Source organism: Haliaeetus albicilla, chromosome 13 (assembly GCF_947461875.1).
Source record: "Haliaeetus albicilla chromosome 13, bHalAlb1.1, whole genome shotgun sequence".
Taxonomy (NCBI): domain Eukaryota; kingdom Metazoa; phylum Chordata; class Aves; order Accipitriformes; family Accipitridae; genus Haliaeetus; species Haliaeetus albicilla.
In genome coordinates this window covers 26,501,790-26,521,809 of record NC_091495.1, presented here as the reverse complement: position 1 = coordinate 26,521,809, position 20,020 = coordinate 26,501,790, and the positions used below count along the sequence as shown (strand labels likewise).

The window sequence follows — 20,020 nt, the reverse complement described above, 5'->3', positions numbered from 1 at the left end:
TTGAATATCTCCAGGGATGGTGACTCAAGCACTTCCCTGGGCAGCACATTCCAATGTTTGACAACCCTCTCAGTCTGCATAAACTTTCCTTTTATGCTTACAAATCTACGACCAAGAAAGTAGTAAGTAGTTTGTCCTAAATTCAGTGCAGGTAGACAAGCCAAAAAGACATGTTTACGTATAACTCAGTAAGAACCAGTCATAACGAAAGCAGGAAAACCTTCACTCTACTGCTACAGGAATGACTGCAGCAGCTTTGTGACCGTCTCACATACCGGCTCCCTTCCTCCCATCACAAATTCTCCATTTACTCCCACAAGTGAGTGATTTATGTATTCCCAAGTCTATAATCATCTTCTCTAGAGCATTGTCCTAAACCCCAAAGCCGAGACGAGCGACGTAAGCGACTGCCTATTCAACTTCATCTGAAATCTGGGACACCGAGAAGCATCTTCTGTTGCTTAAGACCAATCTATTTGTGCTACGCCTACCTTTCACTTTGTATTTCACTCTAACTATTACTAATTCCTGTGAGTACAACCCTACAGGAAATCAACAGCATACTCTATATGGTACTTAGAGGACATCCACAATGAATCCAAATCACTCATCGGCCCCAGCAGAAGCGAGAACAATGGGGAAAACCTGCGACAACTGAGGAATCTCTGGCTCTGATTTTCAGCCCTTGTGAACAACCTTTTAAAATTCATATTTTACAAAGCTGAGATGTTAAAAACCCCAGATTTTCACACACACACACACAAAAGAGTTTTAGGTAGCTGGAAATATCTTGACACTGAAATTAACTCATTACTGGGAATTCTCTTCATGGTAATAAGGAACAAATAGCAAAGGATCTAAGCACCCAAATCATTCTGAAAATGAGTTTGGTTCCCACGTCATTTTGTCATTTGGTAAACGGCCTCCGGTATTGAAAAGCTGCACTCCCCAACTTTTCTTATTGTCTTTAACATTAAAACTATTTCTTCTTTTAAGTCAAATAAGAAACATTTACAGTCTAGCAAACCAAATGAAGGCATGGTGATTTTAAAAAATATTTAGGCGGGTTTTGGCACTCCTACAGCTCTCCAAGGCCCAAGTCTTGACAGGTTCTATTCTGTGTTATAGGTACAGCAAATGCATAGGAGAAAAACCTATCTGCCCTTACCCAACGAGGTTCGGACTTGTGTTACCCAGCTAAAGAAACTGAGAGGGTTTTGCGTGCCTTCTAATTGTCAGTTAGACAGGACTGTCCTCAATTTGCAAGGTGTTTTCTCTTTTGTAGAAAATGGGAAAATAGTTTACTTACATTAATTTCCTCAGTTTTAGGAAGATTGTTAGAAACAGTTACTTCTTCCTGTGGAAAAGGAACGTTTCCTTCATCTCCAGCTGCTTCTGGGTTACGTTCTTCAGGGAAATCCACACGCTTCCCCTCAAGGCAATTTTCTGAATGAGTACTGGCCACTTCCTCGCTGTCAAGGATACGTATCACAGCTGGAAGAGATTTATATGATTTTAACTTAACTGCTCTATAAATGAGATGCGTTTAAGCAACAGGAAGTAACAGAGGGAGCAGGAGCCAAGAATACAGTTCTCCATCCTGCCACATACATCGGGCTTTCCCCAAGCGCTAGAAACCAAAACCATCTACCTGGGAGCTAGTTATTCTTCACAGCCTGAATACTGAGGGATGCATCATCTTTCAAAATAGTAACTCAAGCAGCAGATCCCATAGCACACAAATTACTAGTGGTGTACAACACCGAAATAAATAATGATCTCTCCTTCTAACATTTTACATTCTACCAGTTTTCTCAGTACCTTTGTCCAGAACAGGAACATTGGCTATGCATTTGCTACAAGGACTTTCTCTGAGGAGGGTATTCTTCTCTCCACAGTTTAATGAAAGGTAGCGGTAACATGCTAGTACTACTTCAGTCTGAGACACCTGTAGCGCTATGGCAAACTGCACGTTTTACTTGAGGCCTTCAGCTACCTTAACTCACAGGACATCTCCCACATACTGTACGTACATTCACCCTCTGCCTGCAGGGATTCAGAAAGCTGTGGGTTTGTTGCAACTGGTATGGCTTTTTCTTCTGATGAAGAGGACATTTTGGACTCCTGCTGGTTTGCTTCACTGCACGAACAGAAAGAGAGAAATCCATCATAAAGCTTCAAAACAAACCTTGAAGAGCTTTACAAATTACTTTCTCACTGTAAAGTCTTCAAGTTTCCAAACAGAAAAAAACTAAGAAAAACGAGAAATTCCTTTACCAACACATCGACATTCAATTCCCGACTCATCTTGTGCAACAAATCAAGTACTTAACATTCTTCCCAGCTATCTCACACTGGGTAATAACATAACAACAGAGTTGTATTAAAGAATAATATATTATTTGTCTTCCGTAGAAAGAGTGCAACTGCCATACTCAAGGTCTAGAACCAACTGAACAAAAGTTTGTGCCACTGTAAGTTACCGCTTGAAATTAAGGGTTATTCCATCGCTAACGTCTCTCACTAAGCAGTTGCAGCTTTTAAAGTACCTGGTGAGAAAACTGCTTCCCTTTCCAGAAACAAATAGATGCTAATCGACCACACACAGAAAATAGAAATTAAGTGTATAAAATACTGCCAGAAAGTATTCAAGCCCCACAATAAACCCACTAAAGTTACAGGAATCTCAGGTGTAATTTTCACCGACATAACATTCAGACAAAAGCAGGGCTTCTCTTCACAGTATCTGCTTAGTAACCCCCTCAAACTGTACGAAGGTGCATATAGCCTGCTGAATGAAATCCTTATCCCACTACTTTGGGGTCTGCAATGATTTGAGAAAAAAGGCTCAAACTGACAGCTCGTCAATTTGACTTCTATTCATGCCACATTAGTTCTGTCCACAGACAGAAAGGAACAGGAAACCTGTTGTATTTAAGAACACAGGAGAGAACCAATACCAGCTCAAAAATCATAGTTTTCAAACACAGGAAAGCCAGCAGTCACATGTTGTGTGAACCTAAAGGTGTATCTATTTCATAAACTTACCCTTCACTTGCAGTCCCAGAAGTAGCAGCCTCAGCAGCTTTGAACAACCATTTACCATCCTCAGGAAGGGTAAGACGGTCAGCATTTGATTCTTCCACAAATCCTACAAAAACAGACAGATGGGTGACTTCCCTGTTGCACTTAACATCATTTCTTTTAAAATGCTCATATGATTTTCAAGAGAGCCGTAACGCATTTCACCTAGGATGGTGATCTAACAAAAGAACGCTACCAAGACTTCAAATGCACAGAAGGTCTGAGTTCTTCTGTCCAGTAAAACAAGAAGTCTGATGCATAGTTTCCGTCAAGAAAACAACATGGCCATTGACATTCTGTTTACAAACTCAACTTGATATGGTACTGACCTAATACATAAAAACCTCGGGAAACACCCCTCCTTCTTAAAATTGGGTCATAAGTTTTTCTTATTTCTCTTTGGATATTTAACTCATCCCAGCAATGCTTCTTTCCTTTCTTGATTTCGTTTCCCCTCTTCTACAAGAATGCATCTAGGGTTGTCTCCTGTTCTTTTCTCTAGCAATTGACTGGTGGTGTTGAAACCCAACTGCTTGCTAGCCTGCTTTTCTCTCAACAGGCCAAATTTTAGAGACACCCTCCTCCTTTTCTTCTTTGTTTCTGCCGTCTGCTTCCTCCAGATCCAACAATTACCTTTGCAGACAGTACGCAGGACTGGGATAATTTTGCTAGCTCAGGCCAAACAAGAGCTATACTGACTGCCCTCTAACGCTCCCGGAGTACTGAAATTGTACAGAACTGTTTGTACCATAGTCCGGCAATGACAAACTTTCTTCATAAGGTTGTTCTTTAATGATTAGGACCTTCTCATTCTTTTTAAGGAAAAGCACCCTTGATTTCTTGTCCAAACACAGGGCAGCTAAAATCAGACAGGCAAATGTTTTGACCTATCTTACTAGAAACACTCAGACCTGGAGAACCCCTTTTACCCATGTACACGGAGTCCCTGTCTGGGCACCGCTCTTATTGAAAAAGAAAAGGAGCTGGGGAGCTTCAGGAGCAGCAGTCACTCTCCAGGATCCTCCGGAATCATCTCAGGCTTAGGACTGAATCAGGCTGCATATGATGCGTTGATACTGGAGTACACGCTCCCCGCTACAAACTGTTTCGAGACCTCGGATGCAGAACTCCGACACTTGCATACCTCTCCCAGGAATAGCAAACTTTTGTTATAAGGAGCTGAGCGGACTGAGCTCTGTTTGTCCGATCCTGACTGTAGCTGTGTTTACACATCTTCTCCCTGTTCCTGCACTACTGTCATTCCCTGCTCTTCATCACTGCTCACCAGCTAGTGAGCGACATCTCTTCTAATCTGCCAGCAGACCTGCTCATATGAACACATCCTCAGCAGCTGCACTGGCTTGAATGAGTTGAATTGAGCTGAATTACCAAAGACCAGCTGAAACAGGTTTGGAAAAGGCTGTATAAGCTGTTGAGCCAGCAAAAGGAGCAAGCATAGCTGTAATGAGAAGCAGATACACAAGCAGACTCACTTCCCAAAGAAAACTATTTAACTGAGCACTAACGAGGGGGGAAAAAAAACAAAACAACAAAAAATTACCTATCTAGTCAAAGCACGCCATACGCTAAACGTGCTGTAAAAAAACCTGCAGCCTACAGAAGTACCCCTAAAACAGAACCAGAAGCCTAAGTTTTCAACTTGTACCCCTCTCAAAACTCCCACAAGTCGCTGCTGCCTCTCCGCTGCAATTACACACAAGAAATGCCAGCCAAAAGCAGTATACATTCAGAATGTCCACGAGACCTAAAAAAGGGCTCAAAACACAGTGGCAATTTTAAAAGCCTAGGACAAGGAAGTGCCTCGGACATTTGTGAATGCTCATCATGGACTGTTGCACCCATCAGTAATTTAGCCTTTTGAAGACATTTGAAAAATGCAGAAGCTTAGGTTATCAAAGCAGGAAACACACCAGTTGCTTTTCTCAGTTCTGATGAATCTGGTTGTTCCATCGGGAAGGGTTTCTCTTCAACTATTTCACTGTCTTCCTCCTTCTCCAGTTCTTCAAAATCGGCAGTTTCTTCAGTGGAAGAATTAGCTGGATTAGCAGCTATAAAGATGACTTCATCTTCAAAATCGCCAGGTGATTTTGCATCATGATACTCCAAAGCAGCTTGGTCTGACCTGGCAGAGAAGTTACTGTTTTCTTTGCTGACATCCGTTTTCTCCAAACCATCTCCAGACTCTTCCACTTCAGCACCACCTTCCTCGGGATTGCTCAGAGGAAACAGAGTTGGTTTATCTCTACTTTCAGACCAAGCATCCTCCACCGCTCCGTGATGATGCTCAGATGAAACTCCAGATGGTGCTTTATTATCTTCCGTTACCTTTATTTTTTAAAAAGAAAGTTCACAATCAAGATCACACATATGCTTTTTGTCAAAGCAAGACAAAAAAAAGAACAAATATATACCGATACTTGTCAGTTTTACAAGTGTCACCTTAAGCAAGGCGCTACAAAATTAGTTCTCATGCTAGCACTATCTTAGCTTTTAAAGCGGAGTGTAAAAACCAATCACACTGTTGACTGCTTATTGAGTTTCCACAACCTTGGAGAATTAAGATGAAGTGGGCCTTGTAAGTGCTTGCTTACCCTGTCATCTCAAGGCTGGTCATTGGGTTCACTACTGTGCTTTCAAGAAGAGGGAGCTTTGCGTACCTAAAATCGTAACTCCAAGATTTCTCTTTTTTTATGCTTGCCTTTTCAGCTTGTATGCACTACTAACATATTGTAGCGTTCACTATGCCTGTGGCGTGGAACAAGTAAATTAATCCGGCCACACTGCACTATTACTAAGAACTTCCTACAGGAGAGAGAGCCTCTTCTTACAGTTGAGTAGCTCTTTATAACAGGCAATAACAGCTACGATAAAAACAGGTGAAGACAATTTGTTAGTACAGGTACGGAAAGCTCCTACAGGTAGATACTAGCACATGCCCCCGTCCGTTTGGTACACTACTTTGGCAACTGCATGACGAGCTGAATCAGGGAAGCCACCTGACAGAACAAAAGGAGGAGCAGAAGGGGGCAACTTCCAGGTGGACAGACTTCATTTGACAACTATACGAATGCTATCACTGGTGCAAGGCAAGAAGCAAAACCAAGAACTTTAGGGCTAGAGAAGAGACAGCCATACAGCTCTCTTCATCGGCAGCCTATTTTTACCATAACTTAAGGAAACCCAGGCCTTGCAAAAAGAGAGACTGAAAGTAAATGCGGCTCATGACTTCTGTTGCTTTCAGAGGTGTTTCATTCACAAAGCTTAACGAACCCAAACAACTGACTCAATCTGTATTCCTTACCTTCCTGCCATACCACCATTTCAAAAGGTATAGCGGGAAGCTGCACACATGCAATTTGGAACAATCACAGCGCCTAGTGATGCTGGAGTAAAAACCACCAAGGTCGCTGGTATTTGTTATGAATATGTTCCTGCAGGCAGGTGATGTTACAGGTCTAACATAACCTTTTTTGACCAAATTCAAGTCTGCCGTTCTGATTTGCTACTCCAGTTCTCAATATAAGGAGTTTTGGAAAACTTGAAAAAAACCTAAATCAAATCACAGTCTGTAAAGCCTTTAACTATAAAGATCACTAACTACAGGCCAGCATACCCGAACAGTCCATTTTGCATTCAAGTTCTCTTCCCTGAAAGATACTCTGCGCTCCTTTGCTCGTAGAGGAGGAGGTAGAGATCGTCCTGGAGATGCAGAAGGAGTTGCTAGGGGTGTAGTGCCAAGGCTGGATCTGAGAATAGACCGAGGAGTAAACGCAGGAAAACCAGAAGCAGCTGTGGCCAAAACTTTTGTTACTGTTGATAACGGCTTTGCTCTTGCGACTGTAAAGCAAGAGGGGAAAAAATATCAGCCTTGCGTGATCAAAGTCGTGGTCAGTTGTCCATTGTATTTCCCTCCTCTAAGAAATTACCTTCTCTTGAGACCGATGAAGGCAAGTGGTAAGGCTTGGCTCTCTCTCTGGCCAGTTTCCTATGAACTCTAGGAAGGATCTTGCCACATTGGTGCAATGTAGAATTCCTGGCAACTGCTCTCTCTCTCAAGCCAGGCTCACGATCATTCTGATGAACAAAAAGCATAAAGCAAGAAGGTAACTGATTACAAGAAGTTCACCGCACACAACTAAAGTATTAGTTCAAATTAAACTGAGTTTGTACCAGCAGAGAGGACAAAGTTTAGCCTCTGCACTGCTCTTTTTCCAAAGGGACAAAAAACTTAACGGTATAAAAACCATGCGTTTTATGTTTCTTATGACTCTTTTGGCTTCTTTCTTCTTTTTTTTTTTTTTATTAATGCAACATAAAATGTTAGCGTTCAAATTAATTTCCTGAAGAAACAAGGATATGGCATCTTCTTGTCACAAGCATCAATACGCAGAATCCCCGCAAAAAGCCATCACTGAATTTGACAGAGACTGACATCGCTTAACTGGCATCACTTACGTTGCCATTCCCTTAAGTGGATTAAGAAACTGAAGCATATACATTCTTGCTTGTAGGCATGCAAGTCAAACGCCACAGAGCTATCGAGCACTTAAACAGTGAGATGGTTAAGCTACAAATTGCATCTCTAAGGATCTATGTGTACTGAGAAGTCCAATTTTTAACTTACACTCGTTTTTATTGCACGGAACAAAGTATTTCACAAAGCTATGGGACAATGTGCGTACGGCAGTTAACTTAGAACTAAACTTTCCCTCTTCAAGACTGTTCCCAACGTCCTGCTTCCAAAAGGATGCTACGTCCAATAACCACACGCATGCTGAAAACATTCCACAGTCTGAATCCAACAGGGTTTGTGTTAAGTACTTTGGTGGTTTCATGTTAAACAAAGTTTACAGGCTTTTGGTTCGGTTGGTTGATCCTGTTTTTTAAAACACAAACCTTAACCACAAGAGGTGTCTCCAGTAAATTCAGCTCTGATGCTCTTGAAAAATTCTTTTGTGAGGTGCAACCAAGCATATTTGATTTCAATGGGCTGGATGCCGTGAATGAAGTAGAAGCGCCGCATGGTGACTGCCAGCTACCACCCTGTGCTGCAGAAGTTGAAGGAACAGGACGAACCACCAAATCCAGCAATCTGTGAAGATACACAATTGAAAATATGAACATAAATAAATACATGAAATAAAATCATGCTGCGCTCAAGACATCTGAGATGATACATAACAAAAACATTCAATGAACAAGAAATACAGGTGAACCCTCACTGCTGGGCTGATGTATCAGGCCCATGAACAAGTTGCAGGCCTTCTCTTGTTTTTTCATTATTTCGTGACATGTCACACTTCATTTCCTAAATCCCTGCCATCTGAGGCAAGAGTAATGCAATTTTACATTGCACAAGTGATGTAATTCTCACATCAGAAGAAAATTCCTCTGCATTTCAATGCTGGGGCCACTTCAAATTCTCCACTTAGTTGTGTCCCCAAGCCGACCTTTTCTTTAACAGGTACAAAGCTAAATTTTGTTAACGGGTGTCCCAACAAATGCACCGGGCAACTCTGCATCAGGGAGAGGACGTGTTATGACTGGTGGTTCTGTAGCTCTAGGCCTAGAGTTAAAAGGAAAACGTAACTGACTTTCACTCCCCTCAAGTCCAAACGTACCAGAATTCAAGTTTCACCTTGAATATACTACCTCTAGGAAAATCACCTGACAACTGCTAGCTTCTTTTTTGCTCTTTATGATTCTGCCTGGTTTTGAGTAAAAAAAAAAAAAGAAAAAGGCAGAAACGAAGCAGAAACTGGGCACAAAGTGGTAAAAGATTACTATTTGATCACACAATCAAGTCTACCAAAACCTGTACACCAATAGCTTGTTGGCAATCATGGTTTTCGTTTCAGCTACCTTAAATTCTGTAAACACATTTACTGTAATGTAAATAGATGTATTTGCATAAATGAGATTATCATAGCAGAAGAACTCTCGCTCCAGGTATTACTTACGGTGAATTGATTCTTAAATGTTATCTCCTGTAGGTGCAAAAAAGCCAAAGAAAGCTTTATTCAGGTGCCCCTTCCCTCCAAAACACTAACATAATTCAAGTGGATTTCTCTCTCTCTCTCTCTCTCTCTCTCTCCAAACACGCAGCTCAAGACTAAACTTTGTTAAAAGGCTGCTTACCTATCACGGTGTGAGCAACTGGTTTTCTGCTCATTTCCTACCCCTACTTCTCCAATTTTGGACAATACATTACTGATGAACGTTGCTCTTGTACGCACATTTCCTGCATTTGCTTGTTTTGTTACTGTTGATAACGGCTTTGCTCTTGCGACTGTAAAGCAAGAGGGGAAAAAATATCAGCCTTGCGTGATCAAAGCTGCGGTCAGTTGTCCGTTGTATTTCCCTCCTCTAAGAAATTACCTTCTCTTGAGACCGATGAAGGCAAGTGGTAAGGCTTGGCTCTCTCTCTGGCCAGTTTCCTATGAACTCTAGGAAGGATCTTGCCACATTGGTGCAATGTAGAATTCCTGGCAACTGCTCTCTCTCTCAAGCCAGGCTCACGATCATTCTGATGAACAAAAAGCATAAAGCAAGAAGGTAACTGATTACAAGAAGTTCATTGCACACAACTATCTCTGCTATTTCTAATTAGTGAATACATTTCCTCCACAGATACTGTAAAATACTGCCACTGCACAGAGGAGCAGCAAGTTCTACTCCTCGGCACACACCAGTTCCACCTGGTAATTTCAGCAAAGGGCAAGGCAGACTACGACAAGAACAGAACCTACAACTTCAAGCTGAAACAATTCTGGCACTCGGCAGAACCTTACTCCGATACGCTTGTCCTCACCCGCAATTTTCAAATGGCTTACGAAATAGCAGGCTTTCCCTTGTTTTTCCTGAAACACCAATGTCCGAGATGACTGAATATTCAGGGCAACTGCAAATTACAGTGGACGCAACGATGTGAATATTAAAACGAGTAAGAAAAGGCTACCTACACACACCTTCTGGCCGAATGAATGTTTTCAAATGCAGGACCTAAACCTTCCAAGACCACCTTATAAGTGCGATCCACTGGAAAACTATGGTTCCGGAAAACAGAAAATGTATCACAGATTCATAACAGAAGTTCGCAAAACGCAAAATTTAATCTGGCTGTTTTGAGAAACAGAAGTTAGATAAGAATTTCTGTCATCAAAGGGGTAAAACAGAAGTTGTGGAATCGCAGAGCTCATGCTATAACCGGAGGAAATAAAAAGAAAACCGAACCAGCACACAGATTTTACCTGCGGATTGGCATCCAGACTGCTCTCAGCTAGAAAAATAAAGTTGTGTGCAAGATTCAAGAGGTGACATACAACATACTCTTCATGCCACAGAAAGGAGTGACACAAACAGCGTTCAGCAATCTAAACCATTATTCCTTAGATGCAAACAAACTATTTTAAGTGGAGTCAACAATGGTCTGCAACACTTAGTTTATAACTTCACACAGTAGCTTTGGAGTAGTGAAATACTTTGTTCAACTTTCAGGTTCAGCTGTAACGGAAAGTGTAGAAACTTATTCCTAGTATTTCAAAGAATGGTATTGTCGTGGTTTAACCCCAGCCAGCAACTAAGCACCACGCAGCCGCTCACTCACTCCCCCCCCATCCAGTGGGATGGGGGAGACAATCAGGAAAAGAAGTAAAACTCCTGGGTTGAGATAAGAACGATTTAATAGAACAGAAAAGAAGAGACTAATAATGATAATGATAACACTAATCAAATGACAACAGTAGTAATAAAAGGATTGAAATGTACAAATGATGCGCAGGGCAATTACTCACCACCCGCCGACCGACACCCAGCCAGTCCCCAAGCGGCGAATCCCTGCCCCCCCACTTCCCAGTTCCTAAACTAGATGGGACGTCCCATCGTATGGAATACACTGTTGGCCAGTTTGGGTCAGGTGCCCTGGCTGGGCATGAGAAGCTGAAAAATCCTTGACTCTAGTCTAAACACTACTGAGCAACAACTGAAAACATCAGTGTTATCAACATTCTTCACATACTGAACTCAAAACATAGCACTGTACCAGCTACTAGGAAGACAGTTAACTACATCCCAGCTGAAACCAGGATAGTAATAAAAAACAAAGCGTTGATTTTTATTTTATTTACTACCAAAAATGGTTAGTAACACCTAACAGAAACCTGCACACTTGACAGAACTTTCATGCTTACCGTAAGATTAACATTCATTGAACGATTCGACTGCAGCGCTGGGATATAGTTGGCACGCTGCACATGGTGGTCTAAAGGAAATCTAAGATTCCGAACAGCAGCATTGCTCTGTAAAATCTTCTCCAAACACTCCTATGAGAAATAACACATTTCAAAAATCTGTCATGATTCTGCCTCTTCTCTTTTCAAAGAGACCATTACGATTTTTTTCGTGTCCACACTTACTTGTTCAGTGCCTGTGAAAGGTAGCTGCAGTAAGTCTTCCATTAGTCCCATCTCCTGACAGATTTCATACACATGTTTTAACAGCTCTTTGATGTTTAACCTGGTGGCATGTTGCTGCAACAGACCCCAAGCCTCCACCACGCACCTGTAATTAAATTTTTTGAGATGTAAAGGAATATTAACAGAATAACCAAAAAGATGCCCCCAAACGACTGTATTCAGAGTTTAAAGGGAATTTAGGGCATGGTGATTCGTATTATTTGTTCTCCACCCTTCACAATATTTGAATGCCAAAACGGTGGGATAGGTTTCTTTACCTATTGGACAACAACACAGTGAGGAAAAGCCGCACTTCACTGCTGCTTGACATTGCTGGCTTCATCATCTGTATGTATCTGAGGGCTCGCCTACGCTCTCCTTGGCACATCAGGGATTGAATAATTCTCCTGTGCTGCCATGACACAGTTTTGATTGTAGCTGGATGAAAGAGCAGGGCCAGTGAATTCTGTAGAGGTTAGAGGTCAGGTGTATTATGATATGCACATGCACGCACGCCACAAGAACATTCAAAAGTATCTTAAGTAAGGGTGGACGTGTGTTAAATAAACTTAGATGACTAACTACTATAGATAAAAATTCTCAAGTATTTGCAAAAAAAAAAAAAATCCAGTTAGCCGTACAGAACAAAGCGAGTGTTTTAAAAGGAGTAATTCACACTTTTCCAGAGTAACCAAATCTCTGTCTACAAACACCACTTTTTATAAATACATTACTAAATAATAAGCTATTCTCCCAGACAAACAGCTATATTAACTTCGTGACAGGCAAAGAACAACCTTCAGCATCAGAAAGAACGTGAATTAGGTTGAACAGTCACTTCTGCAGTCTTCTGCCTCAAACCTTGCTGCTATGATCATAGTTTTAATATTTAAAGTACCTAAAACACTGTCTTTGAGAAAGCGCTCCATCGGTCTGCTGAAAACAACCTAAATGGATGGCTTTGAAAATTCAAATATCAAGCATTATTAAAGTTGATTTCTTCTTTGTTTTAATCAATTTCCCGTCAAAGTGGCTAAAAGAAAATTTCAGATTATAACTTATTGCTGAAGATGTCGTAGCAGTATGACAAAAGGGCTTCTAATGTGGTAGCACCTGTTAGTAGCTAAGCACCGATTTTTTAAAATCATTTTACAGATTACAGCTTTGGACTGTAAGGGATGTCTAACTGAACTGTAACGTACTTACTTCGTAATCATTGTGATCTAGAAGCCAAAAACCTTCAACAAGCTTAACAAGTCCCCAAGGGATAGCAAAGGCAGTTGGGAAGGAGTCGACTGAAGTCTCTGTTTTATTCGGAAAGGAATGCATGATATCTAGCAGCAAGTAAATTGTCTGACATCAAGTATCTAGTTAAGGCTAATCAATTTGGAAGACCAAACATTTATCACATCACGTTTTGAAAAACACAGTGAAATCAGAATATACAAGTGGTAGGAAGCAGAAAATACTGCCGTATTAGTCTTGCCATTTGGAGCTATTATAACCTGAGGACGGTCAGGTCCTAACCACAAAACTGCATTCTGAATAAGTAGCCAGAAAGAAATACTCTTTGATTTCTGTAAGGCATTCAGAAAGGTTAACTTTAGATACTTAAATACTTCCGTTGTTACAAACTCAGGCTCCCTCTTTAGTCACTGGAGCTACCAGCTGGACATTCAAAACACCTGAACATCCAATGCTTAATTATTAAAGCAAACAAATTCTACCAGTGGTTTTTTTCCTCATTTCCAGAGTACATAGAACAATGTAAATGAAGGTGTCCTTACAAGACAACGTAGCACTGAATGATTGACACGGGATTTAAAACAGTATGCGGATCACTCATCGGTAGTGTCATTTTCTCTTTCTGACATCTGTTTTTAGGGACATATTCTAATAAGGCAGCTCTGGGGTACAACCGTTTTTAAACCCCTTGCTCTCTAGGCTCCCCTCTCGGGTTAGGCAGCAAACAACAAAAAGTAATTCTGTATATTTCAGCAGCTTAAAAATTAAGTTTCTGCCCAATGACTTTTCTCTTCTCTCTCCTTCTTATTCGGCGTGCCTGCACGTCTAACAGAACAAAAGCAAGCACTGCTATCTGGGCTGGAAGACGGATGAATTGGGCAAAAATCAGGTACCGGTTAGAAATCCTTCTGCTCTCAAGCAGCACGTATTACTGCATCATCCTAGTAAGCAGCCGTTTGCTACAGATACGGGTGCTTTAAATAATTAAAAACTGTGCTAAGTTTTGAGAAAAACCAAGGGAGATTTTTATCTTTAACATTTCTCAGTAAACCTGTTTTCGCATGTCAGAAAAGACTTTGCAACAAAACATTAAAAAAAAAAAATCATAAAGAATCCACAGTACAAAGAAATAAAGCAATGCTCCTGTCCACAACTTCATTCTAAACTAAATGTTTTCACTTGCACTGTGTTGGAAGCATAAATTCAAAAACGTTATTAAACGCGCAGGTGACAAACATTTAAGAACATTTATGTGCGTGTGCTGAAGGTGTAGTAAAAATAACGAGAAAGGATACAATTGCATGTTTGTAGCTTTCTTCAATGCCTTCTAGCAAATAGAGATCCAGCAGTGCCTGAAAATGAAAAATCAAGAGTTTTTTAAAAACTCCTGTCTTTCATGAATCATTGGCTTTTGGGTGGGGCTTTGGGGGGTTCGTGGCTGTTTTCAGTGAACATAACACTCACGTGTAAACTAGCAGGTGGGTATTTCCCAGTTCCTCCTTCATCTCTCCGCCACAGCTTCTCAACTTGGTCTCCTAACTGGGAAACCATTCCATCAATCATCAAGCAGTCAGAATCCCATTTTCCTCTGGAACAAAAGGTAGCAAGGATTTGGAGAGTCAAACGCTAATGCCAGCCTCTCAGTGTAACAGATCTCCTCCAGTCAAACCAAACAAAAAAAAGCTCCCATGAGGCAAAGAAAGTGACAAACACACAAAGGCATGATTATGACTTGAAACGCACATGAAAGAAATGTCTGAGTCAGATGAAAGACGTCTGTTAGATCATACTGAATTATTAGAGGAGTTCCAAACAGACATCCTGGAAAGCTCCCCTGCTAAGGGACCTTTTCGTTTTCAGGTTCTCTCTTTTGCTGTCTTACTTGTAGTACAAAGGAAGTGTGAACAAAGTTTTTTATGTGCCAGAAATAACCACTCTCCTACTGTCTAACAGAGGAAAGGGAACAGTATCAAAATACCAGGACTATTCTTTAACGCAAGTCTAATGCCTCCCGTTGGAGTGTCCCAATACACAGCTGTGAGAAGACACCACCACGGAAAGTTCAGATTTTGTTCTCAGCATCTCACTTTTGTTACTGAAAAAAGTTGTTTTCAGAAAGCTGAGCATACAGGTGAAGTTTAGTGTCATCTTAAGCAGCATTTATGTTTCTATGCACATACCCATTATGTTTCTATGCACAGACCATTACAACCATGGATGGGTGAACCTTTAAAAACTGCTTTCTTCACAAGTCCATCGCAATCTTTGGCTGACTGTGACACTACCCTTTAATTTCCCCGTAATAAGAAGCAGAAAGAGCACACTGGAGGTTGTATGCTTCTAAGGAACACCTGAGCCGGTATGTAAGTTACTTGAGAAGTAAGCTAAGTAAGATGAACTTTGAAGTCAATAGCCACTACACCGCAGCTTGCACCTTAACTCATCTTGCAGCATCCTGTTCTTGTTTGCGGTGCCATAGCCTAAGCTTCGTTAGCTCTTTATTTAGTTTTCAGCACAATTTCCAAAGAAAAATCTATTCTCGTCTAATCCAAGGCATATCACCTATATGCTAGTGAGCTAGTGCAGCAAAGAGAGTTCACGTTCAGCAAGTGACTTTTATCCAACAGCCAGTAGAGTGCTAGGTGTGCCAACTACATCGAACTCTGACTATCTCATCAAATCACACAAATGTACTTGTGATTTAGGCCAATACAGTTATTACCCTTGCTCGCTAGTCAATAAACGAGATGAGGTTTGTTTGGGGTTTAAAACTTGCTTTCTTCTCTGTCCAAAACACCTGTTCTGCGAACACCGTGCTTTGCTGAACGGGAGATCGCTGACCCTATCCTGAACACATGACCTTTTTCAGTAGTACCAAATGATACAGATTGGCCGCTGGATTAAGTACGCTACCAAGAAACGATGATGCCAACAAACGGTACTAAGCAGAGGTATATACAAATATTGTAACACAGGAAAGTAACCTCCGTGTTCAAGAGAACGCATGCATCACTGAAGTGAAGAGGATTGCCGGCAACTGCATTAAGCAGAGCAAATACCAGCTGTTGGTAGCAAAGCCACTCACTGCCACTTCTGATTTCGCAGTGGAAGTGTTCTCGAGTTCTCCTGTAAGGCTTACCTTGATAAACGCTCAAGTTTCTGTCGATGACCAGTGTAGTAGCTCTGAATCAGAGGGTAATTGTAGAAAGGTCTACCCAAACGCGCATCATCATCTACAGGCAATAAAGTAAAAGCAAGTTAAAGCAGCAATATCACATTTTGAAACTAAAACGTTTGACTAAAAAGACAGAAGATCATACGAGCTAAGCCTCAAGAAGCACAGGCAAGCCTCCAACTTTGAAAGAAGCCAATCCTCTTTCTGCCTTTGCTAACGGAGCGGTAAGACACAAGACTCAACTCCTTCTTCTCTCAAGTGCCATTTCAAGTTTACAATTGAGGTAGCATTCAGAACACGTACTGCAAGCAGAAGCTCACTACAGAAAGGACAATTCTCAAAGGGAATGGTTTCTTAAACATGTCATGTGAGCATCTGTGAGACAATGAAGGCTGACAATAGACTTTATAATCCACCCAAATAAAGAAGTATTGCCGAGGTGTCTTTTTTCCTCAAGCAATGAATAAAAAGTTCCAAACACGCAGGTAATGCCTTTGCTGTAAAAACAAGCATTCCACTATCTCTGGTGGAATAGTAATTTGTTTAAAATCCCAAGTCTTTCAAGCTGTGGACACAAGCAACTCCTTCAAGTCAGAGGCTTATTGCTCTTTCTAAGGATCGTCCAGGAAAGAAACTGCTTGCATTATTCTGCACTATGTATTTGAAAAAAACAGTAAAATCTCCGTTTCACCAACAGAACTTCAGCACTGACAAAACATTTACAAAAACATGGCTAAGCATGTGTTCATCGGAATCACTTACTGGATAGTCTCCCTGTTACAGTTTATGCTTACCTAAACCCTCTGGAAGGAGACTGGATCGACAGAACCAGATGACCACTCGTGCATACAAAGAAAGGAGGCCAGTTACCACCTGCTTGTTTGTCAAGTCTGTAAAACCTGAAAAAAAGGCATAAGATGATTTTTGTTATCCAATTCCTTTCATTTTTACAAAACCCCCTTCATCATCCCAAATAGAAAGTATAGAAGTAACGCGGTAGAAATCGCCGTCTTTGCATTTCTCACTCTGTGGCACCTTCTTATTTGAAGAAAAAAAACACATTCACCACCAAACCAAAAAAGCAACCCCTACAAAGAACCAGATTCACTAAAGGTTAGAAGAAAAAAAAACTAAAGCCGGAACTATTAAATACACTCATGAATAAGACATTTGTTTTTCACGTAGCGGGGATTTTTACCGTAGCAAAGGGATAGTCTTCTTTTCCCCTCAATATGCCAAGGACAAGTGATAACGTAAAAAGCTACAGAAGCTCAAGTAACTTACTTCACAAGTTACTCATGTGTGCTTCCTTTGTATTTTCTAGCAATTTGCAATACAACATTCGCATGCAATTATGAATTGCTAGCTAAGAATTAAAAGGAATCATTTGCAGCGCTACCACATCCGGTTGCTGGAATCTCCACCCAGCTGCTTACACAGCTTCTTGCTGAATGTAGCCTCCCCTACCCACCTGCATGAACTCCACAACCAACTATTTCCCTGAAATCAACGCATATTAAGTGGTAGTCCCAACTTCTCAGATTTCAGCCCCTTCTCCCAGCTAAATTTGGCTGTCTTCCAATCATCAAAACCAACAGAAGCTCATCTTTCCACACTTACAACTCAAGCATAATTCCAAATCTTAGTAAAACATACCAAAGATTTCATAGATACGATTACAAACCTTTTTCAGTAAGCTCTTGTGCTTCTGTTAGAAAACAGGTTAAGACCGTGCTAAGGTTGCTCAAAAGCAACTGGCAGTGCTGAAGAGACTGTAAGGTCTGCGGGTCAACAAAGTTGCGAGAGCCATCAAACAGCGGAACACCTTTTCAAGAATAAATATTACATCATTAGCCTTCAGAGCAATTTCAGAGTTTCAAAGTACGCTTAAAGAACCCCGTGCAGTACCATATACCGCCACATTCCTGAATAAGCTCAGTCAGAAAGAACCATTTTGTGTGTGCAGAATGACTACACTAGTACTCACATATTTGGTCAAACTCATCTTTTGCATAGATCACTTTCTTCCATGTCCACTCAAGAACAAACTGTAAATTAGCAGCAGAACTTGGCTGCGCTTTAAAAAAAGAAAACAAAAAAGAAATGAATCGACAATTGCAAACTAGAAAAATATATAACGTAAGAACAACGTAAGAAGTATTACCTTCAGATGCCCAATGTTTAATGCATCCAGTCAGCAGTTCTAAAGAACCTGTCTGCACAGCAGCTGACAATACCGCTTCTAACTGCTCCTCCTAAACGTAACCGACAAAATAAACTGAGAATCTTACATGCTTTCAATATCTGAACCAGCAACAGCAAGCGTTTGTTTCTAACTGTACACTCATTCAGACATCACACAGTCCACTAGTACACACGCAGCTAATTCCACATTCCTTTTCTTAACTCTAGCCACAGGCTGCACTGCTTGTTGGTCTGAGAAACACGTTAAGCTTTTCCTCTAACATTTCAACTTACTGAAGGCTGATTCTAACCTTCATTTGCATGCCTCTGCAGTATAGTCTCAGTTTACCGAGTTCCAATTAACTATTTCCGGTAACGTCCTCTGCTAATACCCGTCACGCATTTTGCGCGTAGAAGTTTGCCATCAGGAATGCGTGAAGGGGACAGAGCAAAGACAACGGTGCAACGCTTGCACGGAAACAGGGAAGCTAAGGTCAAGCAGCTTCCTAGACTCTGAAGACATGAAGCAGTTCAGACACCCAAAACTGTATCATTTTCTAAAATGACAGAAGAAGACGTGAAACATTTAAATTCTAATAGGTTTAAATTGTAGGCTGCTCAAATACTGTATTATAATGCAGTGGTAATCCTTGAGAAGGATAACGCACAGCTATGCACAGACGTGCGATTATTAAGTAGCAGCTTATTTCAGCTGGTGTTGTGATACTTCTTTCAGGTGAAATGACCCTTCACAAAATTTTACTTTTGTCTTTTTGTTTTTTTCTTTGTTTGTTTTTTTTTAATGTGTTTTTTTTAAACACATTCAAAAGTAGCTTTCCCTTCTAGGCAAAATCATTACATTCAAAGCAATTTCTACACATTGGAATACACATATGATATGTCCATCTTTTTCTGAAAACGGGTTTCAGACAAGGAAACACACCAGATACTACTTACGGTGGCAAACAAAACTCCAAACCCAGCTTCTTGACCCTAATTCTGAAATTTGTCTTACAAACTTTCAAAAGAAACCCCTGCTCAAATGCATAACAAGTCTCTCAACGGTATGGCCACAATTCAGCAAAGGTTATTAAAACACGTCTTGATTGCCCAAGCTATTTCCAAACCGGAGCTGACATCAGAACATCCCATTTAAGAGTCTACGTCAGGCTTGCAAAATAAGCAGTCTATGGGCTAGGGCAGCTTGCCAAGAAACTTATTTTAGCTACCACACTGTGCAGAAGTGTTATTTGCCTTAACGCATTTCCACAAATCTGGTGAACGATCCAGTAGACAGGAAGATGAGGGCAGTGAGAAGACCGCTCTCCCCTTCCTACTAATGGCTCCACTGTGTGACGACTAGCTAGCTAATCGTTTAGCTTAGATCCTGCCTGGGTGAAGAGGGGCTGTTCATCACAAAGGCTCCGTCTCTCATGAAACTCTTCAGATGAGAGAGAAAGGTTGGTGCACTGCAAATGGAAAACCTGTGACGAGGGGGGTGCAGTCACTATGGTGGGACAAAGCAGAGAGAAGATAGTGGGTGTCATGAGATAAAGGCAATTCAGGCATTGCAGCAACAAGGGGGCAGTCTAAGCAGAGTAAATTGGGCTACGAGGCTACAGAGGTGAAGATCTGCTTTGAGAGGCTGCAGGAAAGCCTACTGATGAAGGGAAGATGAGGGGGAGCGGTGATGAAGTTGTCGGGCAGAGCTGACGAGAGTAATTGTTTACCACAGCCCAATTCCTTGGAAGCAAGTGATCACGTCTAGTGCAGCAAGCTGATGTTTGCAACAGCTCGCATCCGAGTGAGACACCCCCATAGTCAGCTACTGCACTGAACATAATGCTTTGAGAAACCG

General features: G+C 41.2%; 1 protein-coding gene across 1 annotated transcript in view; it reads right to left on the bottom strand.

Moving 5' to 3' along the window:
* Positions 1-20,020, bottom strand: part of LOC138688802 (protein ELYS-like) — a 44,165-nt gene that overhangs the window by 4,102 nt on the left and 20,043 nt on the right. The window contains exons 14-33 of the mRNA XM_069801326.1: positions 18,143-18,233; positions 17,966-18,055; positions 17,663-17,803; positions 16,773-16,877; positions 15,943-16,036; positions 14,268-14,391; positions 14,099-14,155; positions 12,765-12,911; positions 11,837-12,024; positions 11,520-11,664; positions 11,295-11,426; positions 9,484-9,631; positions 9,244-9,394; positions 8,585-8,671; positions 7,998-8,221; positions 6,719-6,915; positions 5,016-5,430; positions 3,049-3,151; positions 2,034-2,140; positions 1,310-1,494 (exon numbers count right to left, since the gene is read on the bottom strand). Of these exons, the coding sequence (XP_069657427.1) occupies positions 1,310-1,494; positions 2,034-2,140; positions 3,049-3,151; positions 5,016-5,430; positions 6,719-6,915; positions 7,998-8,221; positions 8,585-8,671; positions 9,244-9,394; positions 9,484-9,631; positions 11,295-11,426; positions 11,520-11,664; positions 11,837-12,024; positions 12,765-12,911; positions 14,099-14,155; positions 14,268-14,391; positions 15,943-16,036; positions 16,773-16,877; positions 17,663-17,803; positions 17,966-18,055; positions 18,143-18,233 (2,931 nt within the window). The remainder of the gene's footprint in view (positions 1-1,309; positions 1,495-2,033; positions 2,141-3,048; positions 3,152-5,015; positions 5,431-6,718; positions 6,916-7,997; positions 8,222-8,584; positions 8,672-9,243; positions 9,395-9,483; positions 9,632-11,294; positions 11,427-11,519; positions 11,665-11,836; positions 12,025-12,764; positions 12,912-14,098; positions 14,156-14,267; positions 14,392-15,942; positions 16,037-16,772; positions 16,878-17,662; positions 17,804-17,965; positions 18,056-18,142; positions 18,234-20,020) is intronic.